This window comes from Prunus mume, linkage group LG5 (genome assembly GCF_029339155.1).
Source record: "Prunus mume cultivar Tortuosa linkage group LG5, ASM2933915v1, whole genome shotgun sequence".
Lineage (NCBI taxonomy): Eukaryota > Viridiplantae > Streptophyta > Magnoliopsida > Rosales > Rosaceae > Prunus > Prunus mume.
Genome location: NC_142702.1, coordinates 18,987,933 through 19,015,756, shown reverse-complemented (window position 1 = coordinate 19,015,756; position 27,824 = coordinate 18,987,933). Strand labels below are relative to the sequence as shown.

General features: G+C 36.9%; 6 protein-coding genes and 1 pseudogene across 14 annotated transcripts; 4 read left to right on the top strand and 3 right to left on the bottom strand.

Annotated features, from left to right (window-relative positions):
* Nucleotides 1–191: 191 nt before the first annotated feature.
* On the bottom strand, nucleotides 192–5,080 carry LOC103331744 (arginase 1, mitochondrial). Its single transcript, XM_008234394.2, has 7 exons — nucleotides 4,776–5,080; nucleotides 4,529–4,677; nucleotides 4,267–4,426; nucleotides 3,736–3,869; nucleotides 1,722–1,931; nucleotides 801–911; nucleotides 192–663 (listed from the first exon to the last, which is right to left on the bottom strand). Exons 2-7 carry the CDS (start codon nucleotides 4,667–4,669, stop codon nucleotides 403–405), a joined length of 1,017 nt encoding a protein of 338 aa, XP_008232616.1. The 5' UTR covers nucleotides 4,670–4,677; nucleotides 4,776–5,080; the 3' UTR covers nucleotides 192–402.
* A 2,517-nt stretch (nucleotides 5,081–7,597) lies between these two features.
* LOC103331743 (nitroreductase family protein) lies at nucleotides 7,598–11,759 on the top strand. Its single transcript, XM_008234393.2, has 3 exons — nucleotides 7,598–9,341; nucleotides 9,891–10,080; nucleotides 11,409–11,759. Exons 1-3 carry the CDS (start codon nucleotides 7,695–7,697, stop codon nucleotides 11,534–11,536), a joined length of 1,965 nt encoding a protein of 654 aa, XP_008232615.2. The 5' UTR covers nucleotides 7,598–7,694; the 3' UTR covers nucleotides 11,537–11,759.
* Nucleotides 11,760–13,453: 1,694 nt separating this feature from the next.
* LOC148917229 (uncharacterized) lies at nucleotides 13,454–14,455 on the top strand. Its single transcript, XM_089052891.1, has one exon. The coding sequence runs from the start codon at nucleotides 13,550–13,552 to the stop codon at nucleotides 14,351–14,353; it is 804 nt and encodes a 267-aa protein (XP_088909017.1). The 5' UTR covers nucleotides 13,454–13,549; the 3' UTR covers nucleotides 14,354–14,455.
* A 316-nt stretch (nucleotides 14,456–14,771) lies between these two features.
* On the bottom strand, nucleotides 14,772–16,466 carry LOC103331741 (ABC transporter F family member 4 pseudogene; annotated as a pseudogene).
* On the bottom strand, nucleotides 14,772–19,520 carry LOC103331742 (YCF20-like protein (DUF565)). Of its 6 annotated transcripts, XM_089052893.1 has the most exons (6): nucleotides 19,382–19,520; nucleotides 18,882–19,251; nucleotides 17,771–17,977; nucleotides 16,758–17,467; nucleotides 16,581–16,616; nucleotides 14,772–16,543 (listed from the first exon to the last, which is right to left on the bottom strand). In XM_089052893.1, the coding sequence occupies exons 2-4, from the start codon at nucleotides 18,911–18,913 to the stop codon at nucleotides 16,996–16,998; spliced, it is 711 nt and encodes a 236-aa protein (XP_088909019.1). In that variant the 5' UTR covers nucleotides 18,914–19,251; nucleotides 19,382–19,520; the 3' UTR covers nucleotides 14,772–16,543; nucleotides 16,581–16,616; nucleotides 16,758–16,995. The 6 variants fall into 6 exon arrangements, with proteins under 6 accessions (XP_088909019.1, XP_088909018.1, XP_088909020.1 ...); XM_089052892.1 differs by having other exon boundaries at nucleotides 14,772–16,616; XM_016794109.2 differs by having other exon boundaries at nucleotides 15,003–16,616; nucleotides 16,879–17,467.
* Nucleotides 19,521–20,479: 959 nt separating this feature from the next.
* Nucleotides 20,480–24,085, top strand: LOC103331764 (myosin-4 protein (DUF641)). Of its 4 annotated transcripts, none has more exons than XM_089052887.1 (3): nucleotides 20,480–20,719; nucleotides 20,839–20,899; nucleotides 22,459–24,085. In XM_089052887.1, exon 3 carries the CDS (start codon nucleotides 22,522–22,524, stop codon nucleotides 23,788–23,790), a length of 1,269 nt encoding a protein of 422 aa, XP_088909013.1. In that variant the 5' UTR covers nucleotides 20,480–20,719; nucleotides 20,839–20,899; nucleotides 22,459–22,521; the 3' UTR covers nucleotides 23,791–24,085. The 4 variants fall into 4 exon arrangements, with proteins under 4 accessions (XP_088909013.1, XP_088909016.1, XP_088909015.1 ...); XM_089052890.1 differs by having other exon boundaries at nucleotides 20,493–20,719; nucleotides 22,520–24,085; XM_089052889.1 differs by having other exon boundaries at nucleotides 20,493–20,719; nucleotides 22,452–24,085.
* Nucleotides 24,086–25,850: 1,765 nt separating this feature from the next.
* Nucleotides 25,851–26,728, top strand: LOC103331740 (pectinesterase inhibitor 9). Its single transcript, XM_008234389.2, is given in 3 exon segments — nucleotides 25,851–25,999; nucleotides 26,001–26,255; nucleotides 26,257–26,728. Coding segments are annotated over 3 exon segments (642 nt in total). The 5' UTR covers nucleotides 25,851–25,906; the 3' UTR covers nucleotides 26,551–26,728.
* Nucleotides 26,729–27,824: the final 1,096 nt, after the last annotated feature.

The following is a 27,824-nucleotide window of genomic DNA, read 5'->3' as shown; positions in this document are numbered from 1 at the left end:
TTTTGAATTTCATGCTCTCTAATTTTTTTTTTTTTTGGGGAAAAGTCTAGAATTTACTTTTTCGATCTTGAAGAATTTTTTGGTTCACATATGTAAGTAAATATGTCTTATTATACTAGAATTTGAGATTTGATAAAGGTTGTTTAGATAAACTGTAATTTATATTAATTTACAATTAGTACTACTGAAAATAAACCAAGTTCTGCAAGTTATTCTCATTAAACAAATTAATACATATTAAGCACACCGATGCCCCCACTGAAATATCAGGCTGGAAATGAATTCTCAGTTACATACTGCAGCTATGTTTTAACACTTTCAGATGATGAAACTGCAAAAATCTGTGTTATGCTGGAAGGTCTTGTCTCCAGGTATACCAAGGGAAGGCACCTGATAATTTTATCATTTTGATATCTTTGCAGCCAACTCTCTCACCAGCTTAGCAGCTACCATTGCAGTCATCCCATCAACAGTGTCACGCTGGGGATTGAATTCAACGACATCTGCAGCAACAATGTCGCCTTGAAGGTTGTGGAGTATGTTGAGAACATCACGGAAGGAGAGACCCCCTGGCTCAAAGTGTGACACTCCAGGAGCGAATGCAGGATCAAGGCAATCTACATCTATCGAGATGTACACGCCCTTCACACCTTCCCCCAATTTCTGCCAAAGAAAAATTTCTTAACTGTTATTCTCAATACTCCCAGAAGTACATGCAGACATATAAAAAGAAAGATACACATGGGGCAGGGACAGACACAGAGAGAGAGAGAGAGAGAGAGAGAGAGAGAGAGAGAGACCAGGTTTTCCAAAAAATGACGGTCTCTTGAAAAGGTTCGCATTTCATATTGCTCAACACCAAATCGTTTTCCTTGTTCACGCCCTTCTATGTTGATTGATCTAATACCAACCTGAAAGTTCAGCAACCAACATCATCAGTTGACTGAAATGCTGACAACTAAAACAGGACATTCAACTTAATTAGAGCACAAGAGCATATGAGAACTACAATAGGTTTAATGATGAATAGATATAAAGGAGAAGAAAAAGAAGTAGCATAGGTCATAGTATGACAAAGACTTGTCGAATGAAACTTGTTACAGTAAGTGACAGCACATTCGAATTAACTAAGATTTCATCTATATTTTAGGCAGAGGACAACATTAAAAATGCTACTTTTGCTAACGTTAAAATGCTACTTTTGCTAACGGCAAAGCTCAAGTGGAAGTTTATACTTAATCAGAGATGCAATAAGTACATTTGAAAGTCACATAGGGTGATTAATCCATTATTTGCATTTTGCACAAGGTTTTACATACCTGATGCCAAGATTAGAAATACCAAATGCTTATAAAATCTTCTATGGTATATACAATTGTTATCCATTAAGAAGGGGCTACGTTCATTTGAATATTGTCCATGAGCCACTCTTCCTTGTGCACCAAAGATTATAATCTTCGAATGCAGGGATAAAAGTGCGAATATCAGCTGAGAATATTTACAAAATTTCCCACAAGTGATGGCAAAATCCTATGATATGCTTTACAGAAAATCAACAATTATACATATAGATAGCCAGGTTATGTGAAACTAAAAAGATATACAAGCTTGTGAATAATCCCTATTCATCAATTTGTTATTTGACTAATACTTTTTTCCTAATTAAGTGGGAAAGCAAGCCATGAGAAATATACATAGTGTATTTACAAACAAGAATTTACCTGCAAAAGACGCCGAGCATAACCACCTTCCATAATTCGAGCAAAAGAAGACGCATGTGAATATACATTACCTTCAAAGGCGTCATAGATATCAGGATGGGCATCCAGATGAAGAATATCCACAGGTCCCCCAAGCTTCTCAGAGACAGCTCTTACAACAGGATAAGAAATTGAGTGGTCACCACCTAACACTAATGGGCGCAGTGGATCCTGAAAGGGCATGGCCACAATGATTAGGTGCTTCCAAAAAGAACCAAAAGGTAGCCGGTGTATACATATATTCATTGGAATGAAAAGTCGCAACCAACCAAGGACAACATTTACTCTCAGTATCTGTGAAGCTTTCCAGGAAACAACTAGCACAAACAAGAACATATCCCGGATAATTATCCAGAATGAAGTTCAACCAAATATCTGCTAGGTTTATGGAAGATTCAAAATAACTGAGACATCAGAACATTGTAGCTGCCCACTGATGGCAACTAACTTTTCATTTTCTTTGACATCTTCAAAGTAATGCATCACAGTACAGTATACCACTCTGAGTTTGAATTTCAAAATGATATGAAGTGTGCCCGTATGAATTTCAATGTGGAATGTTTTGCCCTGTTTCAAAAATTCATGCACACAAAAAGTTGGGATTGCAGGTAAAGGCTCAAATATGAAGGTAACAGAGGTACTATGAGGAATCCTTTGCCACAAATGCAATGACTAAGGGTCCTTTCCACCATTTTTCACACCCTCTATACAACTTAGACACTTAGTAAAACATTATTCCCGCAAATTGGCAGGAGGATCTCCAACAAAGTGGTAAGTCCTAACTGGTTTCCCCTTTCATAGAAGTTGAAAACATCAGTAAAGAAAGGTAATTGTGAGGTTTTAGTTTGACAAATTTGGCAATTCAACGAATGAAGTACTTTCCTGTCTTTTGAAAAGTAACCACATGACATAAGTGTTTTGAGAAATTGGCCAAATGCAGATGCTGAATTTAACATTTTACAAAAATGACAATTCTCGGTAAAAAATCGACACTGACCAAAAGTATTCCAATGAACTAATGATTATTTCAGGAACGGTTCAAATTTAGAATCTTGTTGAGAAGAATTTAATATTTCTGAAGAAGTGTAGTTATAGATACTGTTAATCAGTGCAGAGGATTCCCATTCCTAGTGCAGTCATAATCAAATTTTCTGAAAAGGTCTTAACAGTTTGTACTAAACTAGCAAAGTCTTTAATTGAAAACGAAATATAGGATCTGAGGACTGAAAATGGCATCATAGTACATACTACAGGCTGGTTTCTCGACATCTAAGAATTTAAAATAGGAATTGTACCAGCTCAGCTTCAAAGTATACTTCTAAAAAAGCTGAGTTTCAAAGTATACTTCTAAAAAAGCTGAGTTTCAAAGTATAAGAATATTACAAGCAATTGTGTCATACTGATAAAAAATTCAAGGTTATGAAAGGAATATGACTACATGTCATGCGCAAATGAATAGAACATATTGTAGTTCAACTAATTGCTGCTCAAACTCATTTCAGCATGATAAACTAAAGCTTTTGAAACACATCAAGTCCCACTAACGATATATAAACAAGGAAAAACAACATGGATCTATCAACAATTGGTGAATTGAGGTAAAAAAATTCAAATTTTAGAAAATAACATAATCAAATGGCAAAAGCTGATCTCAGAGTTATCAAGCTAGCTGAGCATTTTATCTCTACCAAAACAGAGAAGTGCATAACCGGTGAGATATAATCATAAGCCTGCAGCAGATAAGTGATTAAAAAGGAGAACTTCCTCCAGTTTTCAGTGAACTGGGCATGACTTTAAGTGTACCAAGTCATTTAACAGTGCCCCAAGTTACTCTACCAACAGAACAAGGACAGTTTTGGAAACAGAACAACAGAATTAGTTTTTCCACTGAAATCTTCTAAAATTGCATTTTTTCCCCCTAAAATAAATCATTGTATTAGTTTTAAATTGGAAGCTTCTAGAAATTTCAACCTACCTGTTCCATCACTAGCTTGACAGACTCACTTACGACATTCATCAGTCTGTCATCTTCGACTCCACAATCTCGAATTTCTTGGATAGGAATATCACCAACATCAGTTAGCACCCGTGGGTCTCTTAGTTCTTTCCCTGCATTGCCAGCATCATGTTTCAGTGACTTCAATTCATGCACCATGACATGAAATTTTGAAAAAATGAAAGAAGTCATCAACAACAAGCAATTCACTAAATTGCAGATCTTTCATGAATATAAAATGTGCCCATTAAACAACCTGAGCACACACATGTATAGATGATAATTCTGAGACTGGTTTGGTTTCACTAATAACATGAACTGCTAATAAAACGATTGAGAAGATGAGGAACTGAATTGACCACCAATGTTATATTTCAAGTGACAACACTTGTTGGGTTGTGGGATAATTTTAAATAATAAAAAAAACCGACTTATCTTGATCAAATAAAAAAAATTGAATGTTTGTTGAGAGCCAAAGAAAGATTTAATAGTTTTTAGATGATTACATACCTTCTTCAGTTGTTGAGTTGGTGCTACCACACCAGATTGCCTCTCTAATCCGAGGAGGAGCAAAAGCAGGCCCTTGAAGAAACGACGAGTTATGTCCAAGAGGAACACCCAAAAGAGAAGTGGATGCTACAGAGCCTCCTAAAGCACGCACAAGCTCTCCCTACACAGAAACAAAAAGAACCCATTTCACCAAAACCAATTCCATGTCCAAGAATCCACATGAATCGAAAATGAAACACTACCGAACAAGGAAAATAGGTACCCTGAGCTTTGCGCTCTCACGAATGAGAGTGAGAGAAGCATCTATAAGTCGGCTTTGACCCTTCTCTATCAAATCACTGGGAACATTTTCAGCACTGAGTTTACGCAAGAAATGAATTCCTCTGCGCCCAATTATTGACATTGCTGAAACTACAGAAGAAGAAAAGAAAACACTTGATTTCTCTAAGTCGCAAAAACCATGTACTTATAATCGTTTTGTGGTTGAGAAATCAGAGTGGTCTCTGTACCTCGAGCGAGAATTGAAGGTGATAACAAGTAGCAGAGACGGAGAGATAGAGAGGCTGAGAAGAAGTGAGTGGGTTTACTGAGAAAAACTTGAAAATGATCAAAGCAGAGAGAAAATTAACAGGAAGAGAGAAAAAGAAACGGAAACAACACCACCAGTGACTTCAGCTGTCAATGACCTGAAATACAAACAGTGGGAAAACTGTAATGTGTCATTGTGAAGATAGAGATAGGTTTGATATTTATAGAAAATTAATGATATCTGATATGAGACTAAAGGGATAAGATGAAAATAAGAGAATTCGATCCAAGGATTGATACGAAGATAAGAGAATTTGATCTAATGGTTGAAGATGAGCTATCAAATTCTATCATGTCGTATCATGAATTATGTGTAAATGTTGAATTATTGGCAAAAACGTGAAAAATATGATGAGATAAAATTCTATCATGTCATATTTGGATGGTGCGCAAATCATTAATGTTGAATTGTCGGCAAAAACGTGAAAAAGTGACGACGTGAATAAAAAAAAACATGGTGATTTGCCGAGTCACACACTTGTCTATCAATCCTTCGTCAGACAAACAAACAAATGCCAAAAAAGTGGAAACTGACGCCACGCCACGCACTTCGAGGCGTATTTTTCTGACGTGTACCGAACATTCTGTTAAAATGCGCGGTACCGGTGCATCACGCACTTCAACAGAACAGCAGTGAGCCTTTTATATATTGTGGGCCAAGTTCTAACATTGGCCCATCAGGTCCTCTGCGTCTTTAAGCCCACTACCAATGCGAAAGGGCCAGCCTACCCTTTCTATGTAGGCCAGATCAGCCCTTAAGTTGGGTTCGATCTTATTCTTGTCTTGTTTAAATTTTTTTAGTAAGAATTACACATAAGCTATCCTTTATACTCTTCTTTTTGTCTTGTCTGCTCTCACTATGAAACACAAATTCTTTTATTTTTCAAATTCCTGCTACAAAGATAGTATTAGTATAGTTCAAAGTATTTATGCCTTAATTTAACGAAGAAAACGTGGAATTAAAGCACACATACTCTAAACTATATCACTACTACCTTTGTGGTAGGGAATTTCATAAAAATGATGAATTTGTGTCTCGTGGTGAGAGCAGACGTTAAAAAAAAGAGTTTATGACGGGCAGCTTACGTGCAATTCTTGCTAGAAAGTTTATTTCACAAAACAAGACAAGGATGAACATCTATGTCTTGAAGAGCATGCCAACATCTACGTGGATTTGTGTCTCATGGGGGTGGTGTTGTGGAGGTATGGACTCATAAATTTTCCTTCTTTGGAGCAAGAAAACCCTAATATCAAGTGAATAATAATGAAGATAAATATAAACATATCCATACACAAATAGTATGAAACACAAAATTTACACTTTGTACCTAATTTCTCTATTGCAGGGCATAAAGAGAGAATGGGAATAGTGAGCGGAAAGAACAAGAAGAATTTTTCCCCATTAAAAAATAGTTGGGAGTCTTTTCTTAATTTTTATTTTTTTTAGTAACAGGCCCAAAATAACATCATTGTATCTTAAAAAACCAACTGTTCAAGCCCAACTGCAGCATAAGTCAATTCCTTTGCCCCTTTTGTCCCGCAGCCTTTTTTGAGTCATTTTATCAAACAACTTGCCCCATTTCAACACAAGATTTCATCGCAACTTGAAACCTTCATGGGTATAGAAGTGGAGGCAAGTGCCTTCACTGACAATTTTTCTGCAAACCGACTTTGGCATTGATATATTCATTCATACTTGTGTTTTATCTTCAATTTAGGGATGATCATGATTCGTTTTTCTGTCAACAACATGAATTTGAAGACAAAATAGGTTATTGGATCCAAGGTCATACACAAACATGAATTTTTGATGCCACACGCATCAATCGCTAGGCCGTGTAATTTGACATACCAAAAACTACGGATATCAATATAACAACAACTTGCAATATATGGCAGAGATTTTGGGTAAAACAAACGTTTAATATCACTAAAGAAAAATTAATACGCAAACACAATTGTTTATATGAAAAAACATACATGATTCAAAACCCGAACAGAGTCAAGATGAATTTATAGGTTTTTTGAGTAGTGTATGTATGTAGTATAAAATTGACCTCGAATGCTTTTTCATATAGGCAATTGAAAATTATGAATACAATTCCTTTGCTTTTTATAAAAGCGATTATATTCCCTAAAAGAATAGAATTACGGAAACAATTACCAATTAGTTTAGATTCTACTTTCATCTTCTTCGAGAGTATTTTTGTTCACCACTTTAACCCAAAGTATACCATCACCATCATTCTCAACACTTAACATGTGTTCATGGGCGTAACTATGGTTCCATAAATACAAAGCAAAGAATTAACTATTGGCTAGGTCCATGGACGCATGTTTAGTGTTAAAAAAGGTGGTGATGATACACCTTAGAGTTAAAGTGATGAGCAAAAGTATTTCCATCTTCTTGTTAGCTTGTCCCCTCTGCCTCGGAATAAGATTATACAATGTTACTGTAACATGATTGACATGTTAGTACGTATCACCATGTCAATTGTAATTAAGTTTAAAAATAAATATTGTAATGTTAGAAATTTATTGGTCCCACGTAAGACCAAAAGGATTTAAAAAATCCTAAATAGAAAATTTAATAGAAGAAGGTATGAGAATATGAGAATATATATAATGCATACCTGTGTGTAGCAGAAAAGTGAGACCAGGTGTCTCTGTGTGTTTGTTTTTCTTTTGAAAATAAGCCAAGACAGAAAAAGAAATAGACAAAACAACAAAAAGCAAGAAAATTATGGCCATCCACTTTCCAAAGTAAGAGGAGGGAGGGTCCTAGAAGAAGAATTAGGACCATTTTTCTATAGAAAAAAGAGAAATCAAAACTGTCAAAGATGCCACCACTTCCTTCAACAAGGCTCTCTTTCCCTCTAAACTCTCCGCTCTTCTACATTCTTCCATCCACCTCTCTCTTCCCAAACCTCATCATCACCACCACCACCAACAAGAACAAATTTTTAATCCCCACCATGTCCTTCTCCTCCTCTTATCCATCATCCCCTTCACCTTCTTCAATTTCCAACCCTAAAGAACCAGAACACCCACGAGACCCAGAAGACCAGGAGCTCCTTTTGCAGCAGGTCCTCAAGTACCACAACCAGACCAAGCATCATTTCACCAAATACGCCAGAGGCCCTCATGGCCTCGACTGGGCCAACCAGCCCAACCCCTTTCGCAGGTACGTCGCTGCTCCTCTCTTACCTCTCCTGCACTTCCCTACAGAGAATCAAAACTCCAACTCTTCTTCCACTCAAGACCCTCTGTATTCTTCTCTGTTCCTGAATCTCCCTCCTCCAAAACCCATATCCAAATCCACCATTTCTCAGTTTTTCTACGATTCTTTAGCTCTCTCAGCTTGGAAAACTACTGGGTTTTCAACCTGGTCGCTTAGAGTCAATCCCAGCAGTGGTAATTTACACCCTACTGAGGCCTATATCATTTCACCCCCAATAGAATCGTTGTCTGATTCGAGTTTCGTAGCGCATTACGCTCCAAAAGAGCATGCTTTGGAGCTTAGAGCTGAAATCCCATCTTGGGTTTTCACCAATTTCTTACCCAAGGACTCGTTTCTCATTGGGTTGTCATCGATTTTTTGGCGCGAGGCCTGGAAATATGGAGAGCGCGCATTTCGGTATTGCAATCACGATGTGGGTCACGCTATTGCTGCGGTTTCCATGGCCGCAGCAGGGCTTGGTTGGGATGTGAAGCTTCTTGATGGATTGGGTTATGAGGATTTGGAGAAGCTAATGGGGCTTGAAGTGTTCTCAAAATTTCAAATTCCCTCTCGACCTGTTAAAGGGCGGTTTCCCGAGTTGGAATTTGAGCATCCGGATTGTATTCTTGTGGTTTTTCCTAATGGGGCTGGTGAATTTGATATGAACTATAAGCAATTGAGTTTGGCAATATCTGAGTTTTCCAAATTGGAGTGGAAGGGAAAGCCAAATTTGCTTAGTAAAGAGCACATTTGTTGGGATATAATATATAGAACAGCAGAGGCTGTGAAAAAAGAGATAAGTTTAGGTGATACGTTTTTGGTTGATCCATTTCAGAGTAGTGGGATTTGTAGTGAAGGTTCATATAAGGGTTTTACAGCTAGGGAAGTTGTTAGGAAGCGTAGGAGTGCAGTTGATATGGATGGAGTTACTGCAATGGATAGAAACACATTTTATCAGATTCTTTTGCATTGTCTTCCTTCGGGTTCTCGAAATGGAGGGAAGCAGAAGAAGCCGTTGGCATTGCCATTTAGGGGTCTTCCATGGGATGCTGAGGTCCATGCTGCTTTATTTGTTCATAGGGTGGAAGGGTTGCCACAGGGTTTATATTTCTTGGTTAGGAATGAAGAACATTTGGATAAGCTCAAGAAATCCATGAGGTCAGGCTTTAAGTGGGTGAAGCCAGAGGGTTGCCCAGAAAATCTTCCTCTGTATGAACTTGATAGAACTGACTGTCGTACTCTCGCTGAAAGGCTCTCGTGCCATCAGGTATGTCAAAATGTAAATGGTAATTTTATTAATTTTCATATATAAGTGGAATTGCTTAAAACTGGATGGCATATGAAAGCAATTGTGAGGCAGATGCTGAACAATGCATGTGATTGTGAACATTTAGACTTTGATAGAATATTGCAGATGGAGGAAGAAAAAAAAAAGCTCATTCTTTTATTTTAGCATATTAGGGGAAGAATGTTTATTTATCTTTTGCTGCATTTGAAGGTACTGTACAATATTTTCAAACTTATTTCATACATGATGCCAAAATGTGTTATTTTTGCAATAAAATCTTCAAGTCACATGTTACAAATAAGTGTCATACAAATATGTCGGAATGTAATTCTCAAAGTCTGAGTTGTTTCTCTGGCTACTAATATATCTTGACATCAAATGAAAAACCACTTTACCCAAATCCTCAATTAGGTCCTCTACTTTGAAGAATTATTTTGTTTCTTACTGAAAACAGAATTACCAATTAGGCACTTTAGGTGTGTGTATATGATATCCCAACTCTTCCTAAAAGAATACATCTACATGCAGGAAATTGCAAGTCATGGTTGCTTCAGCCTTGGTATGGTGGCTTGTTTTGACCCTTTATTGCATGATAAAAATATGTGGATGTATCCTCGACTGTTTTGGGAGACTGGAGTACTCGGGCAGGTGTTGTACCTTGAAGCGCATGCAGTTGGCATTTCTGCAACAGGAATTGGTTGCTATTTTGATGATCCTGGTATGATCTCTTCCCTCACCTTCTTTTTGTAATGATTCCCAATCCTATAGAAATATCACATTACATGGTACATTAGACATAAGGACTGAATTGTGTGGATTTCAAAACTGTTAGTGCACTCGTCCACATTAATTGTGGTAGTTTGTGCTATAAACAAGTCTTTAAGAATGTTGAATAGAATTCAATGTCTAAGGTCATAATTAAAAGATCACTATGTATAATCACTTGTTAAATCAGAGTCATCAGCTAAATCAGGTCCTAATATACTGAAGCATGACTGGCCTCAGTAGAAGGCTGTTAACCAAAATATATTGTAATAAATATGACCATATCTGTATTTATATATGGCAAAGCCCACTCCATCGAGGCCTATGCTTTTGCACATTAAGCTGTATGCCTTGTCTATTTCAGAATAAGGCTTTTTGTCATCCTTTCAAAAAAGTCAAGACACATTTAGCCAAAAAGATTGAAATAATCAATAAATTAGTTTGGACGAGAGAATAGGTGAAATTTATTCAGTTCACCCAGTCTGAGACTGATAATGTCTATGAATAAAGAGTATGCATTGAATTATCACCATAAACATCTTTGAGTTCTATAAAATTCAGACAAGTTACTGCTGATTTGATCTTGAAATGTGGTAAACTATTTCCTAATCACATTGGGCCGCCCCATAATACTCCATCTTCAAGATAAGATGCTCTCAATTATTTCCTAGAATGACTCTCATGAGTACGTGCTGACAAAGTCACCTAATTTTTTGCTATTCACCCTAGCTTGACTCACTCCTCTAATCATCAGCCTCTGCCTGATTAAGAGCACCTCCCAATTATTTCTTCAACAATCCTAAGCGTGTAGAATGGATACATTTCACAACACTTTGAAGGTAGAGTTGTTAAAAATAAATAATGCAAAATATGTGAAACCTGAACACTATGGGGAACAGGTTGGCCAGTCACACTCACATATATATGGGTTGGCAGTCTGTTCAAATAAAGCAAGTTTGGTTTCCCTTGAAGGCTCAGGCTTTTAACTACATTTGTAATTATATCTGATTATGCATGTAGCTGAATCACTCATCTTTTTATAAGTCATAGCTATCATAGAGATGGCCTAAGATAGTATTTTCAATTACTTAGGTTATGTGCTGTATGTACTTGTAACTTGTAAAGGATTCTGAAACAATTTTAAAGATGATACAATAGAGTAGATCATTCCAACATGTGCGCTTGTTGCAAGTTATAAACGTGAAGCAAGAATGCTTTTAAAGGCATCTTTGCATATGCCATATGTGTTTTATTAAAATTTATGGTATTGTTGTGTTGCAGTGCATGAACTGCTCGGGTTGAAAGGATCAAACTTCCAAAGTTTATATCACTTCACGGTGGGAGGCCCAGTCGTTGACAAGCGGATTATGAGCCTACCAGCATATCCTGGCCCTGATGTTGATGCGTAATCGCAGGGTTTTAATTATTCTTAGATATCCTTTTAAGGCTTATACCAAAATCCCCTTAATTGTCATGGATGTATATACTAGAAGTTGCCTGCCAATTAGTTTTTAGTTTGGTAGACAAGTACTTATGTACCTCGTATTAGTTAAAAAAACTGCTGAGCATTGTAAATCTTTGAGAAGTTACATTCAATATAATGGTTTTAGCCATATGGTTTTTATGACGTAAGATTCAATTATATTTCTTTTCACTCTTTTTTTTTTTTTGGTTGAGAAAAGACGATCAATTGCATAGAAGATTAAGTGGGGATACAATCTTGAATGAGGGGATCCTGAACAAGCTCAGGGGCCTCACCAAACCAAGAACAATATTGAAGCAAATGAAAGTTCTCACTCCTTAAACAGCTCGCTTTTGTAAACGTTTGATGAGCTTTGTATCCAAGCTGCTTATGCAAATATGCTTTTGCCTTTTGGTGACAGCTTTTCCGGCAATTTACTAGTTTCCAATATCAGTTTTATCTCTGCTTGATTGCTGGAGCTAATATTAGGTCCAACAATGACAAAGTAAATTCTAGACTAATTTCCCAAAAAAAAAATGAAAAAAAAAGAGAGCATGAAATTCAAAACTAAAAGAAATCCCCAATCAGCGCACATATTTAATAGTTCGGACTTCAGCCTTCATTGTATCATTGAGAAAGAAAGGGTAAAGCGAAAAAATGTTTGTTGTTAAGAAGTTTATTTAAATTTACAGAGTTTAAACATGTTAGATGGGGCTCAATGTGTGTAATTTCTTAATTTTATTCAACTAAGTTAATTGGATTAGACTATGAATTTAATGAATAAGTGCGGCTTTTTCAAGCTAGGCTCTTCTTAATTTTGGATTGAATAATTGGGCTTAACATAACTTTTAAGGAGTTTCACTAAAACACCCAAAATGGAGGCTGAAATTATAAAAAAACTCAATACCCAAAACACTTTATAAACACACCCAAAACCCATCATTACATGGGGCACACTCAATGTGTGTAACTCATTTATAAACACACCCAAAAAATATACAATTATTGATTTTGGGTGTGTTTCTATGTTTAATGATAGTGTTTGGGCTTTTTTTATAAATACATGTCTAGGATTGGGTTTATTTATAAATTTGGGCTAACATAATTTTTATGTATTATTTTTATTTTTATTTTTTTTAATTTTATATATAGTAGTATACGTATCATGCTATGTAATGTATATATACAAACTGGAAACCCTGTAAGTTTGGAGGCTCTAGGCGGCCTCCTTTGCTTGCTTGTGCTCAGAGCCTTTCCTGATTATATAGATATATTTATATATTATTTCTTTCTATTCTGAACTATCTAGTAAGATAATATTTTCCTATATATACATATGTGAAAATATTTTCATAGGACGTGTATATATATAATAGTGTGTGGGCTGAAAATGAATTAAAAATTCATAGGACATGTAATTACTAGAAATAGTAATACTTGGTTAGTAGTAACACTCAAGTGAAATTAGACGAGCATTGATTAGGGTTTTAATTGTATTTTGGGTTGGCTTGACAAAAAAGAAAACACTTGATAAGAGGAAAATAATTGTATTTTGTTTGGAGTAATACAAGAGACTTCTCCAACAAAAAGAAAAATAATTGTAGTTATAAAGCAAATTGAAGCACACAACACAAACAGCATTTGTGTTTGGGTGATTTTTTACGTTGGCGACGACTGGCAACTGAAAGGATTTGTTCGGTTGGTTTAATTCATCATGTCTGATAAAAATTTGAAAAAGTACATTATAATTAATCAGAATAAAATATTGGTTTTCCCAATGAGATTAGGAAACAGAAAACTATAAATACATATGTAGCCTGAGCCTTTTGTACACACTAGCTACTGTGATTTAGGGTTTCCAAAATTCCCTACAATCTTTTCTCTTTCAAACGATCGAGACCCTTCACTACACTAGCTACTTTCTCTTTCACTTCACTAGCTACTTTCTCTTTCAGACAAGATGAAGGCTTTGAAGGAACAGCGATGCGAGCGAGAGCCTCCTGTTGACGTTGACGTTCACGTTGACGATGACGACTTTGCTGGACTCGCTTGCCCTCTCGACGACCTTGAAGCTGTCGTCATCCTTGAAAGTGAAACCACGACTTTCGATCCCTTCTTGTTCGACAACGTCAAACTTGATGACCACAACATGGCAATTCAAGAGAAGCCCAAGAAACCACCATCCCACGGCAAAGGGAAGAATTTGGAGACCCTCCGCTTGGTGCTATGCGCACCACCTCCATCTTCTTGTCAACAAAACCCTACGGGGCCAACAAAATCTGATGCTCACCATCAACGGCAACACTTGGATGATGAAGAGAAGTTAGAGAATAGCAAGCGAAAGCTTCACCAAGGCTATCAAGAGTTCCAAAACAAGAGAGAGAAAATTCAACTTGTTGACGTCAAGAACTTGCCTTTGCCGTCTAAGCCTCAGCGAGGCCGGGTTTTGAGCGAGAACAAGCCGTTGATCAGTTCGAGGAAGTGCCCAGAGCCTTCTGATTTTTCGAAGAGCCAACAAAACCCTAAGGAGCTCACAAAATCCACTGATCATGATCTTCATCATCGGCAAGATTGGGATGATGAAGAGAAGTTGGAGACTAGTGTTCGAAAGCTTCACCAAGGCTATCAAGAGTTCCAAAACAAGCGAAAGAAAATTCAAGTTATCGACATCAAGAACTTGCCTTTGCCGTCTAAGCCGGGACGAGGTCGGGTTTTGACAAAGAACAAGTTTCTGACCAGCTCCAGGAAATGCCGAGCCTTCTGATTTCTTGGAGAACACGTTTCTTATTGTCTAGTTTATTCTTTAATTGATATCAGATGTAAGTACATGGTTTTTGAACCACAAAACGATTATAAGTACATGGTTATAAGCACATTTTTTATTCAATTAATTTGTGATCAGTTTATGTACAATTGTAATTCAAGTCTCTCGACTCCAACTTCTCTTGTTCAGTTTTGATTATAAAGCAAACTGAAACACACGAGTGGGATATTTTGGTTTAATTTGAGCCATTTTATCCTATTAATTTTCTCTTTGCTTTGATCATTTTCAAGTTTTTCTCACTTCACTTCACTTCACAGCCTCTCTATCTCTCCGAGTTCTCAACCACAAAATGATTATAAGTATAAATGGGTTTTTGTGACAGCAATGCCAACCAATATGCCCTAAACCACATGTAATGTATGTTCATTGCGCATGACATGCAGTCATATCCCTTTTATAACCTTGAAAACTTTACCAGTATGACACAATACAATTGCTTGCTGGTATATTTCGTATTTTAAATGCTTAGATGTCAAGTACCCTTCCTGCAGTATGATGCCATTTTCAGGCCTCAGATTTGAACACTTCAGGATCAGGGTACCTTATTTCATTTTAAATTAGAAACTTTTGTGCCAAACTGTCAAGACCCTTTCAGGAAACTTCATTGTGCATCACTGGAGTAGGAACAGGGAATCTGTTGTACTGATTATAACCACACTTTTCCCAGACTTCCCCGCTGTTAGGTCCAGCAATGGCAATACCGAGACCCCACATCAACACCGAAGTTAACATTTTACAGCTTGAAATCTTCCCAATTTGGATAGCTGAAGCTGACTTCAACAAGTTGCAAAAAGTGAAGATGTGAGCTTAGTGATAGTAGGTTCAGGAAACAGGAACTCCACACTGTTATCCGTCCACTTCTTAGGAGCCACAACTGAGGCTTTCATCATCGTCAACCTTGCCGTTGGCCTTGTTCTTTTCCTTAGCTGCAACAAACTTTGGCTGAACCCAATTCCCTCTCCTTTTGGCAGCTTTAATCGGCTTCTCATCCAGATCACAGTAGAAGTGAAGTTTCAGATCATGCAGATGAATAATCTTAGTGAAAACTGGGTTAAGGGAATCCATCATGTGAGACAACCCATGCTTTTTTTCTTCCAGCGGCACAAGTACTCCAACCAGAGAACAGCCCTCAAGTCAAGATGGGATTGTGTGTTCATCAAGCAACAAAAGAGTTGTTGCTCAAAAATTTTCCTAGCTAATGACATTCTCATCCTCCCCACCACCACTAAATGACTTAGTGGGAAAACCTTGTATATCCTTTGTGAAGCCCAACCCAGTAAAAACTTTGAACCTTGAGCTTCAGCAGCATATGACCCCATGAACTGCCATTTTTCGTACAACTCAAGCTTATTTCCTGCGTCGTCATCATTGTCATGATCGCCCTCTTCTTCACAGCTGAAAGCAGAAGCTGAATTCTGCAAAGTTTCAACCTCTTTCGGGAGCTTTGAAAGTTCTTCATTAGTTGAAACAACTGCTTCAAGAGCAGTTCTATCACCATCACCAACCGTGTCCTCTTAGAAAAGCACATCAATGTCTTTTTGGTACTAGAATCTTCCCCCAAGCAAGAAGCTTCAAGAGGGTACACTTGCACATTCCATTAGGCCCAACCAAGCCATATCTCTTACCATGTTATCTTCACTGATGCATTCTTTAGAAGTTCCTTTCCTGGAGCCAACACAGAAAAATCTTCTGTTATTATATCCTTGACATTAGCATTGCCATCTTCACCATCACATACCAAAGATCATGTTCGAATAGCAACAGTGAAAGCATCATGATCATTTTTAAGGGCCTCCTGTTTTGCCTACTCATCAGCATGGGAAGCAAGAAGGTCCTTTTCATGCATTTTTAACTCGTCTGTTATGGACGCATCAAGGGGCTTAAAATTTTGTTTGTCTACATTTTCTTCCTCTTGTTCTTCTTCATCCGAGAAAGGAAGATCAATACCATCAGAATAGGGTGAAAGCTTTGGAGCACCTTTTGCCATTCTACTCAAGGGAGATCGTTTCTTGGGCTTATTTGGGTTTCTAGTCCATGCTCGCCAACATGGCATAGACTGAATTTTCCCTTTCTTCCCATCTTTAGAAGCATCTTTTTTCCAGTTGATTTAAACTTCATGGTTGCACCAACCTCTTCCAGTTGACTTAAACTTCATGGTTGCACCAACCTCCTCTGTCTTCTTCTTTCCCAGTGCAGCCGCAATCTGAAAAATAAAAAGAGATTATTATTTCAACTACCTTCAACTGATGTTAAAGTGTTCGACTGAAAAAACAAACTGGCACTAAAGCAAAACCAAATGAGTATGTAATTGAATCAGCACATTTGAAGAAATAGTGTACAGTACCATATTTGTTCAAGAATATGGTTTTCATGGACAGTACACAGAAAATCCCTTGCAAAGTATGAGGCTTTCAACTTCATGTAGGGAATAGAGATGGAAAAGTGGAGGGACGGAGTTCACCCACCTATGCCACCATTTTTTATCCCCATGCCCACTATTGCAGTCAGGTCATGACCTACGTTTACCAATCACAATTTCTCAATCCTCCACATCAGTAAACAGCATTCGAAAGAGCCACGTGTTATAAGAATATTGAAAATGCATCAAGTTCGAAATTGAAGGGGCTACTGAATCCAAAAATGTCATTGCACTCATATTTAAATGAATCCAAGAAGAGACCCATGGAAAGCCCAGCTTTCCAATAATTAAACATAGTTATCAGGCTCCTAGTCTTCATTAGTAAAGGAAGAGAAGCCTTGTACATGAGGGCTCCAATCCCCTCCACAACAACCACAGCAAAGGCAGCAGATAGAATGTCCCAGTCGCCTGTTTGCCCAATCACAGTAGCATAAGCAGTTGCACAGTAGAAACCAACCAAGAAGAAGAGTACTTTAAATAGGAAACCTCTCCTTAGCTCTCGAATTTTGCCACCTAACTTGGTTTGAATAGCTTGGATAGCCCTAATTAAACGTGTTGTGCCAGTAGTGCCATTTGTTGGAGATGGGTCTAACCCACTGCTATCCACACTGCTTCTGATAGACCATGTCATCGTCCTGTACAATTCAAAAGGAGACCCCAAATTATAGGCAGAGGGCAAATTTCAATAAGATTGCCTTAAAACTACTTTGTGGATTTTCCTAATACTAATATGTTTCAGTGCTATGTACTACTTTATAAAGCTAGCTTTCACAAATCTAAGAGTTTTTGACATTCAAATGCCAAAGAGAAGAAAGGAAAGCCTGGGTTTGAAACTAATTCTTAAAAAGCCATCATGTTGCAATAACAAGACACTCATTTCCTATAAGCACACCAAACCACGCATTCCTAACACAGTATCAATTCACATGGTAACTTACTTGAAATTGTTCACTAGCAGAGGCTGAGGTATGCAGAAGAAACAACTGCTAGAACTGAGTTTCAGGCGAAAAGCATGAGGAGGTTTGTAAAACATGGGATAAAGACCCAAAGCTATAACTCTGGACCTGACAAACTTGGAAGAATGAAGCTTAACACTTTCTGGATAGTTACCGGATGTAGCTGCAGCCGCCATTACCATGTAAAACCTACAAGCATCCATTCACTGTGTAATTCTAAGTATGAGAAATAAATTATAATATAACAAACATGAAGATTTATCCTCAACAAGGTATTCTTATAAATTTTTTCCTATACTGACCAGATATATGAATGTTGTGGGGTAAAAAATTACAGCCAACATCACAGTTCTAGAAATGTTAAACACATTACCCCACAATTTCAAAAACTCTCACAATCAAAATTTGTAGCCCAATTTCATTGACACGACATAACTTTCAGTACTTCAGTAGCCATTTTCACTGGCAGTTTTTCTTTCTTTTGTTCATTCACATGTGGCCTTATTTGTTGATCAGTAAACATTTCATAACTTGGAAATTAAACATCAATGAAACTGAACAGATTTTACCCACGAACTTTCAGCCAAGGATTTGAATAATATCTGGAAAATCAAAACTTCTGGGTTTTGTTAATGGAAGCACCAAACTGAAACACACAAAGAAAATGCACACTTCACATGTAAAATGGGAAACAAAAAGGCGCCTGGTTCATTACTATGACGAGAAACTGATTTTTGGTGTTCAAACTGAACAAGGTTTCGAATTTGAAACTCTCTCACTGACTGTCTAGTGTTGAGGCAATTGACTGATTTCAGTTCAATTTGTAATTGAGAGTGAACAATTAGGGTAAGACGTGTTTGCTGAATTATTTTGCATTTCCATTTCAGTAACAAAATGCAGTATCTGATTCATCTGTAGCTCTATTTGCAGAGAAAAAATTACCATGTTCGGACTTCACGGTAATGAATACTCATGATTAAGAGACTAATTAACCGCATGAAAAGAAAAGGAAAAAAAACCCACCAAGAAAGAACGAAAGAAACAATCTTTAAAAGGGAAAAAAAAAACCCAGGTCACGCCCAAGATAGCATACCTGCTTATTGGGCCGAACCCATTTGCCAGCATCCCAATCTTGATGCAATCTGAGACGCTCTCTCTCAAATTCAATCAAATCTGGAGGGTTTTCAAACACCACTCTGTAATTGGAATTGTTGTCACTATCTTTATAATCCGCATCGACCACATCACCCTCCTTAAAGTTTTGGAGTTTTGGTCACCCAATGGAGGCGGTACAGGCCTCAAGTAAGCCGAATCAACGTACTCTTTGAGCTGCTGCAAGCCGTCTTCGGTGACCAAGCTCTTGTACTCCACCAAGGCCCTTTTCCTCTTCTTTGAGGCTGAGTTTGTGGGACTTGTGACAATGGTCGCTCTGAACCAGGCTTTATCTCGCAAGTCCACAAATTCTTTATCGGAAAATATAAAACATAAATGTGTATGTTGCATCTATTGCAATTGACAAAGTAATATTTGAGAAAGATTAAATTGCAGAGAACCCAGAAAGAAAGTAAAAGAAAAAGAGAAGTTTATTCTTACAGTTTGAGATTCTAGGTGCAATGAGCTGGGATATTGAGCTGTGAAAAGTTTTGAGCCTTTCCTTGCTTCTTCAGATATGGCCGTTCCCGTTCAGATCAAAGGTTTCTTTATCTTATATATTTTATGCATTTTTCCTTTTATTTTCTTATTGGGTTTTGGTCACACTACGAAGAAGCGCAAGGAAGTGAGCATTTGGAGTTGCAGTGGAAATACAATTTATCTCCTTGCCTTCGTTTTGGAAGGCACAAAAATCTATTGGTTCAAAATAAAGCCGTTATATATGGATGTAAATAAGCAAAATGTATTTTTTATTTTATAAATAAAGCGATATTATGAGAGGACGGAATGGAAAAAAAGAAAAATTGATTTCCTTCAAAATAATAATAAAATAAAAAGAAAAAGAAAAAGAAACAATAATAATAGTATTTTCCAAAGTTAATATTAATATTAAACAAAAAATGATAATAATAATAATAGCGTCAATAGAGTGGGGCAACTTATCATGCTGATTATTAGACATCTGAAGCTAGGAGAAGCATGTTACAAAAAATAAAATAAAAAACAAGCTAGGATAAGGGGATGATAGTAATGTTAGTAGAAAGGGCATTTACATAGCCAACAGGGTCTAACCCAAAAAAGAGTCTTAATTTGCATACTAGTAGTACAAGTGTTTGAGAAACCTCTTTGTTATTGTAATTTAAACGGAGTCTAACCCAAAAAACAGTCTTGACTTGCATATCAATAGTGCGAGAAACCTTTCTACTTTTATAATTTAGACGATCCATTATATTAAAAAATATTTGCACAATTATCATGTTAACGTGATTGTTAGATGTAATCAAGTGACGGCTATAATTGTCAATTAAGACATGATTATAATGAAAAAAAAATATCCATGCATGGCCGACCGTTTAGTGCTTGGTGTATTGATGGGTGCAAATAAAAGACCCCTTTACTTAAAGATGAATGGGCTGGAGTTGCCCAGCCCACTGTGCTTAATTTTGTCAACCCATGTAACTCCCCCACCAAAAAAAAAAGATGATAAATTATAAATTCTTTTTCTATCAAACAGTGAAAAGAAAAGGACAGAAAAAATGCGTTTTATAGTAACCGATATGGCGATGTAGTATTGGAATTTGGAACAACCCAAAGTTTCCAATTAGGGCTTGCTGAGCCTGATCGTACACCCACCCAGCTATCACACTATTCTGGTCTCGCAGAGAGAGAGAGAAAGAGAGAACGATTGCAAGAGTTGCAATCGTACTCTTAGGGTTAGGGCTTTGAGTGGCGTCAGGATTACGATCTCCGTTGAGGTTGAAAGGGGGGGGCTTGTATTGGGTGAGTGCATTTGGTTATGACGATAAGCTGAAAATCAGTGCAAGCAAACAGATTTTAATGTATTTTATGTCCTCTGAATGATTTGTGCTGTTAATTAAAAATATTCTACTGTGTTTTAGGTTGAAGGCTGTTTATTATGTTTGCCAGATGCGGTCTGTGGCAGATATGTGCTCCTAATAGGTTAGCAGCTCATGCCCATTTCTCATTTTTGCAATTTATGTTTTGGGTTCTTCCTTTTTTCCTATTTTAAATATCTGTCCTGTCATTTCAAGTTTTGTTCTTGGATTGTTATTTGTACCCATTTTCTGAATTTTTTCGGTATGAATCACTGAGAATTGTATAATGCTTTTTTATGTGAACTTAGATTATGACTAATTTCTGTAAATTAACTGACTTTTTTAGGACTCTTGCTTGTAATTTGCTCCTAATGTTCTAGTTACGTATTTTGGGTGATCATATTAATTTCAACTTATTCATTCAATCGTTGATGTGGTGGAGCTGGTCATAATTATTCGTTACTTCTATTTTAGCATCGGCTGTTTTGTGTGATAGTCAAGCATCTCTCCATGTTTTTCGTTTTTTCTGTCAATCATAGTGTTAAGTGTAAGGACAATCTTGAGCATAGGAAAGTGAAGATAATGCATATCATGTAGTCGTGATACATTTAATTACATACACATAGAAAGGCAGGTGTAATGGTAAGCCTTAACTAGATTCCTGCATAAAATAAAAATAAAAATAAAAATTAGCCTCAAGTAGATTCCTGCACTAAAGAAGATCATATCTTATCATAGTTATCATTCTACAAGCCATCAATTGACGACTGCAGAAGAATGGGAGCTGTAATTTTGAATCATTTGTGTTTATAGTGTACATGCATATACGTTACATGTTCCCCATGCATTTCCAAGATATAAGGTCAGCAGATTCGCTGTGTCCACATATAAGGTGTCAATCTGGAACTGATACCTTTAATGTTTAGATTGTGGAGGTATTTGCTTGTTTATCTAGTTTGTATATCTAAGTTATAGGGTGTTACTTTAAGTTAGAACATGAGAAAGAAAGTTTAAACATAATGTTTGGTTGTTGATTTTACAATTGCCCATATAAAATGTCCTGTCAGTTTCTGAAAAGAAAACTAAAACAAAGATTGAGTAGAAGTACTGTGATAAAGTCATACAAGAAGTGCTTTCTAAGTAGCATTAGTACTTCTACTGGGGTGCAATGCCCATTTAGGATCCTTTCTGGGTAGAATTTATTTTCTGATACTACCTGATACATGTCAATGCTTCATTGAAGTGTCCAAATTCTGGAAAATAAAATTGTAATCTTCAAAGATGTATTATTCATGGTGGATTTTCTCCTATACAAGAAATGGTATGTGTTAGAATTTGAAGTAACAATATAAGAAGAGTGTATGGCATATGTCTTGGTTAGGGATTCTAGCATGGATTTGTTCATGAGACTTGTCTGTCAGTTTATGCAAACCTATCATTGTCAGGAAATTTTGTTCAGAATTCAATTCTTTATGCATAAACCTGGGAACACACATCTTTATTGAGTCATATTCATAAGTTAATACTTGTTAATCTAATGTCTATGGACTAATTTTTTTGATATATGTGTATGCTGGATGGAAGAACACAGCAGTGCTATCGTACTTTCGGATAACCTACATTATTTTTGTGTCATCACCTGATTTCAGATTATGCAATTAACACTTATGCTGAAGTTTGCAGGTTTTGTAGTTTTGGTGTTTTTTCTGAAGAAAGTCAATTTAACCACTCTTTTTGGAAGTAGCTATGCTACCCACTGGAGCAAGAGATACTCAATTCCGTGAGAGCAATAACCAAAAGGTTCATCCACAACCCATGGAAGAGGCCATGAATCAGAATCCAGAAGCTGTGGAAGCCTTGATATCTAAGGTTTTTACGAACATCTCTTCCCTGAAGTCAGCTTACATCCAGCTCCAAGCTGCTCATACTCCCTACGACCCTGAAAAAATTCAAGCTGCAGATAAACTTGTAATTTCTGAGCTAAAAAACCTTTCTGAACTTAAGCACTTCTACAGGGAGAACAATCCCAGCCCAGTTTGTGTTTCTCCACAGGACTCCCGCCTAGCTGCAGAGATTCAAGAACAACAAATTCTGCTGAAAACCTATGGGGTTATGGTTAAGAAATTCCAATCTGAAATCCAGAATAAAGATTCTGAAATCCTTCAGCTTCAGCAGCATATTGAGGAGGCAAAAGAGAAGCAAGCAAAGTTAGAAAAGAATCTAAAGCTCAGGGGCATGTCTACCAAAGAATCAGAAGGTTCCGCTGATGAAAATGGTTTTCCGCCTGTGGATCTAACTTCCGATCTCTTCACATCAGTTGTTGAAGCTGCATACAAAGCTATTCATGATTTTTCTAAGCCGCTGATTAACATGATGAAGGCAGCTGGGTGGGACCTTGATGCAGCAGCCAATTCTATTGAACCCAGTGTTGTTTATGCAAAGAGACCTCACAAGAAGTATGCCTTTGAGTCCCATATTTGCCAAAGAATGTTCAGTGGCTTTCAGCAGGAAAGCTTCTCCCTTAACTTAGACAATCTTACAGTCACTAAGGAGAGCTTCTTCCACCAATTTCTTACACTACGGGATATGGATCCATTGGACATGCTTGGCCAAAATCCAGATTCTGTTTTTGGGAGATTTTGTAGGAGCAAGTACCTGGTAGTGGTTCACCCAAAAATGGAGACTTCGTTTTTCGGGAATTTAGATCAACGAAATTATGTAATGGGTGGGGGGCATCCAAGGACTCCTTTTTACCAGGCTTTTCTAAAACTGGCCAAGTCAATATGGCTTTTGCATAGGTTGGCTCATTCTTTTGATCCTCGTGTTGAGGTCTTTCAGGTCAAGAGGGGGAGTGAGTTCTCGGAGGTTTATATGGACAGTGTGGTGAAGAATTTAATAATGGATGAAAGTGATCAAAAGCCTAAGGTTGGTCTCATGGTTATGCCTGGTTTCTGGATTGGAGGCAGTGTGATTCAAAGTCGGGTTTATCTCTCTGGCATGAAGGTTGCTGAATGACGGGCCAGATCCGTGCCAATCAATGTTCATATGGGTATGCAGTGTGTTTTTATAGTCTGTTGCTTTCATAATATATTGTTGTTGTTTGTGGTTTTTCCTTTGTATAATTGTAAGATGAAATGAGCTATTAAACACTTACTCAAATGATCTCTCTCTCTCTCTCTCTCTCTCTCTCTCTCTCGCGGTGCTGGTGCAAGTGTGTGTAATAACTGATACGCACATATGTTCTCACTGTTTGTTAGAAACTGAGTGTATAAAAAACCATGAGGAAAATGAGTTCAGAATTTTAATGTGATACTCATGGTCATGCAGCATTTAGAGATGATTTATTTATTTAGTTTCCGAAATTTATGTATTTGTTTATCTCTTAGGGTAAAAGGTAGTATGTAATGAAGATCAAAGTTCTGATTGAGAATGAAGAAGGGTTTGTGAAAAATAACTGCCATTGAGTATATTCTGATTGCATAGTTTGTCCTCCGATGCATGGAGAGTTGAATCAAAATTTAACTGATTCAGATCCTTTTTATTATGTGATGGTATTTGGTTATTTTTTAAGATTTCTGATATGGCCTGATATGCATCAATGTGCCAATTGATTGTCAAGGCATAAGACGGTGTTTTGTATGGGGCTTTTATTTTCCTTTTGCCTTGTGATTTGGGAGTCTTGGGACAAAGCATGCAATATAGTTTGTCATATCTCTCACATGCTCATCTTGATAGAAAACTGGGCCTCGTTGACATTCATTGGTAAATGGAAAAAAAAAAAAAAAAGAGCATGTTTTATAGAAGGGAATAACTGTCAATTGAAGGTTATTTGCCAGCAGTAATTATATTTTGTCTGTAAAACAAAGACAAAAGTAACATACAATCTCACTCAATGCAAAGCATGCAAGATATTCCAAGATTGTAGCCATGGAAAAGGTCCATTTGTTGATTGACTTTCGGGAAAACACCCACGTGATTGATTGGTCAGTGGTGTGATGTGTCTCCTTGTTGCATTATTCTAGAATCTCAAACCCTTGTGTAAGGATTATGTTCCCTAAACAGTTGTTGTTTTACACTAGTTTAATACAAACAATAATTTTACGTTAATTTCTTAATTTCATTCATCAAACATTTTATCTATATTTACGAGTGGTGATTTCCTCACTTATTTTTCTCCTATTTTATCCACTTACACTCCTTTTTTATAACTAAAAAAAAGAGTGTAAGTGATAAAATAGGAGTGAAATCATTGCCCTATTATAATACTCGAGAGAATTTCGTTGATGGATCGACGGGGATTATCAAATGGAAACAGGATCTGTGCTTATGTTTTATTTGTTGATTTATTTTGGACATGGCGTTGGAGTTTCTAGTTAAGATTTTCAGATTTTCGGTTAATCGAAGGTGGAAGCTCAAAACGTCAAAAGTTTGGACACATAAGAGAAATTTTTTTGTGGTTGTCACATGATGTTATTAATTCACTCATGTTATGACACATAGATAATATCATATTTTTAGATAAAATCTTATATTGTGTGATTTCTCACCTAACCTTCTATTGACTAACAAAATAGATGAATACGATAAGAAAAACACATTCATATTATAAAAGATATGTAAGCTGATGACCTGGAGTGTATCAAATTAAGTGAACAAAGTAGAATGATGAAAACGTAAACTACATGAAACTTTGACAAACATATAACACGTGGTCTTTCCCATGAAGTGCTACAAATGTTGGGTAAGCACAACTACACAATCAAAGGTCGACCTAGCCAGGCATTACTTAAAGTTAGAGCTTCTTGCTTGCATTGTCAAAAATAATGCAGATGGTGGACAGATACTTATCTCTTAGTCATCCCATAATGTTGATCCAATCTTATTTATTCTATTCAGATATTTCTTCTAGACCTCAATACAATAATCCATGCACAAAATTTTGTGTGTGCTTAATGCACGTAAAGCGCACGTTAAGCTAACCATGTGTCCCATGTGATAACCCTAGTTTAATTAACATCTTAACCCCTATATAATCCTCTTGCCCCATTACATCTCTCTTCAAACTCAGAGTTCAAAGTTCAAAACAAAACCCTTCTTTCCATTTCACAATATCTCAATTCTCAACCAGAATATGGCCAAATTCAGCTTCTCCTTGCTGCTCATCCTCCTCTCTATTCTCTCCCTTTTGAGCAGTGTTGAGCCTTCCTTTGCCAGCCATCCTCAACAGACCTCGACGTTCCCGGGCCCGGGCCTACATCGAGGCCTCGTGCCAGACCACCCGTTACCCAAAGTTATGTGTTCACTGCCTCTCCACCTACATCAAGCCCAACATGACCATCCAAAGCCCACAGCAGCTGGCCCAAGTTGCCTTGTCCGTGAGCCTGTACCGCGCCCAGTACGCAAGAGCATATGTCCTCAAGGTGGCAAGAGAGCTCAAGGAACTGAAGGCCAGAGAATACCAAGTTGTGCATGATTGCTTGAAACCAGATCAATGATAGTGTGGCCCAACTCAGTGAGTCCATTAAAGAACTACGTCGTTTAGGGCAAGCAACTGTGGGTGATGACTTGTTCTGGCACATAAGCAATGTTGAGACTTGGGTGAGCACAGCTTTAACTGATGCATACACTTGCGTGGATGAGCTTCCAGGGAAGAATATGAGCAAGTTGAAGGCCACCATTAAAGGGAAGGTGCTGAATGTGGCTGAGGTCACCAGCAATGCTCTGGCTTTGTTTCATAGATTTGCTCAAAGGTACCGAGCTGCAAAGAAGCCCTGAGGGCTGGCTTTAGGTAGCTAAGCCTTTTGAGGATTTCATCCGTTTTGGTTTTGTGTCATGGTTTAATTTAGTCTTGTTCTTTTATATATGTTAATTGTTCATGTTAATATCAATGTATGAAATACACACAATGAAGCCTATGAAGGGATGTGAATATACCAAGTTTTTCTTTGTGTCATGGTTTAATCTTGTTCTTTTATATGTTGTTGCTTAAAGATGTTTTTTTTTTTTCAGACAAGAATAATATGATATATATATATCCGATTGTAATTGAAAATGAATCCTTAAACGCCTATCAATAAAGTCGATTACGTGCCTTTGTACATTAATTGATTAATATACAATACTAATTATGAGTCACTCGGAGAGTCTTGTTAATGGTCATTTGGTCTAATAACATTTATTCTTCACTTTGTTAGAGAAAATTGCAAGTTTGAATTTCGTGGACGGCTATTATAGATACGAAAAAAAAAGGGGCAATTGTTAAAGGAAATCGTGAGGCTTGGTACATAAAATGATTTTTTGGTTTAGCTGACACTCATTCATTGCCATAATATTGCTGCCAACTCATGAGGATGGTAAGCTATTAGCTTTATAGATGAGACTTTGGGTTCAATTTAACTCATGTGTTCAAAGTTCAAACTCAATAACAGCTTCACCGATTGGCATATTATATAAAGAAGAAGTTGATTAATTTGGGGACCTGCATATTTTAAGTGCGGCGAAAGTTTGCCTCGGGTGATTTGAATGAGTTTATTTTTTGGAGACTTGTACAAGTTAATTAGCGCAGATTAACATTAATTTGACTACAAAAACAAAAGGCAATACAACATTGCAAGCAATGATTTTAGTCTTTGAGCTTAGACAAAGCTCACCGTCCATCGAATCAGAGTTTTGGGATAAACTCAAGATTTAAAACTTAAAATCTAAATTTTGTAGGGTCTTTTTGATAATCATTTCAATTTCATTTTTATTTTTTATTTTTCATGCTAAAATAAAGAAGAAAATGAAAGTGAGAATGGAAGTGAGAATGAGGTTTTTTCTATCGTACCCTGTAATCTTTCATTAAGCAATACAGTATCTTAAACCCTTATGAGCCAATGTACTTAGTTCAATTGATTCCTTACACTGAGTTTGATCCCTTCCAATCAATTGTAGTAGTTTAAACTATCATTTTATTGTATAAAAAATAAATTGATCTATTATTAGATTGATAAATTAAATTTTTATTATTTGTATCGAAAACTAATCAAATTAAGTTGGATGCTTAATCG

Coding starts and splice junctions, on each gene's coding strand:
- LOC103331743 (XM_008234393.2), top strand. CDS start 7,695: ATGCCACCACTTCCTTCAACAAGGCTCTCTTTCCCTCTAAACTCTCCG. Junction 9,342..9,890: donor AAAGGCTCTCGTGCCATCAG/GTATGTCAAAAT, acceptor ATCTACATGCAG/GAAATTGCAAGTCATGGTTG. Junction 10,081..11,408: donor TTGCTATTTTGATGATCCTG/GTATGATCTCTT, acceptor GTTGTGTTGCAG/TGCATGAACTGCTCGGGTTG.
- LOC103331744 (XM_008234394.2), bottom strand. CDS start 4,669: ATGTCAATAATTGGGCGCAGAGGAATTCATTTCTTGCGTAAACTCAGT. Junction 912..1,721: donor ATGCTCGGCGTCTTTTGCAG/GTAAATTCTTGT, acceptor CTGAACTTTCAG/GTTGGTATTAGATCAATCAA. Junction 664..800: donor GTCATTTTTTGGAAAACCTG/GTCTCTCTCTCT, acceptor TTTCTTTGGCAG/AAATTGGGGGAAGGTGTGAA.
- LOC103331764 (XM_089052887.1), top strand. CDS start 22,522: ATGCTACCCACTGGAGCAAGAGATACTCAATTCCGTGAGAGCAATAAC.
- LOC103331742 (XM_089052892.1), bottom strand. CDS start 18,913: ATGCTGGCAAATGGGTTCGGCCCAATAAGCAG. Junction 17,978..18,881: donor GGGTTCGGCCCAATAAGCAG/GTATGCTATCTT, acceptor GGATGCTTGTAG/GTTTTACATGGTAATGGCGG. Junction 17,468..17,770: donor CTGCTAGTGAACAATTTCAA/GTAAGTTACCAT, acceptor TGAATTGTACAG/GACGATGACATGGTCTATCA.
- LOC148917229 (XM_089052891.1), top strand. CDS start 13,550: ATGAAGGCTTTGAAGGAACAGCGATGCGAGCGAGAGCCTCCTGTTGAC.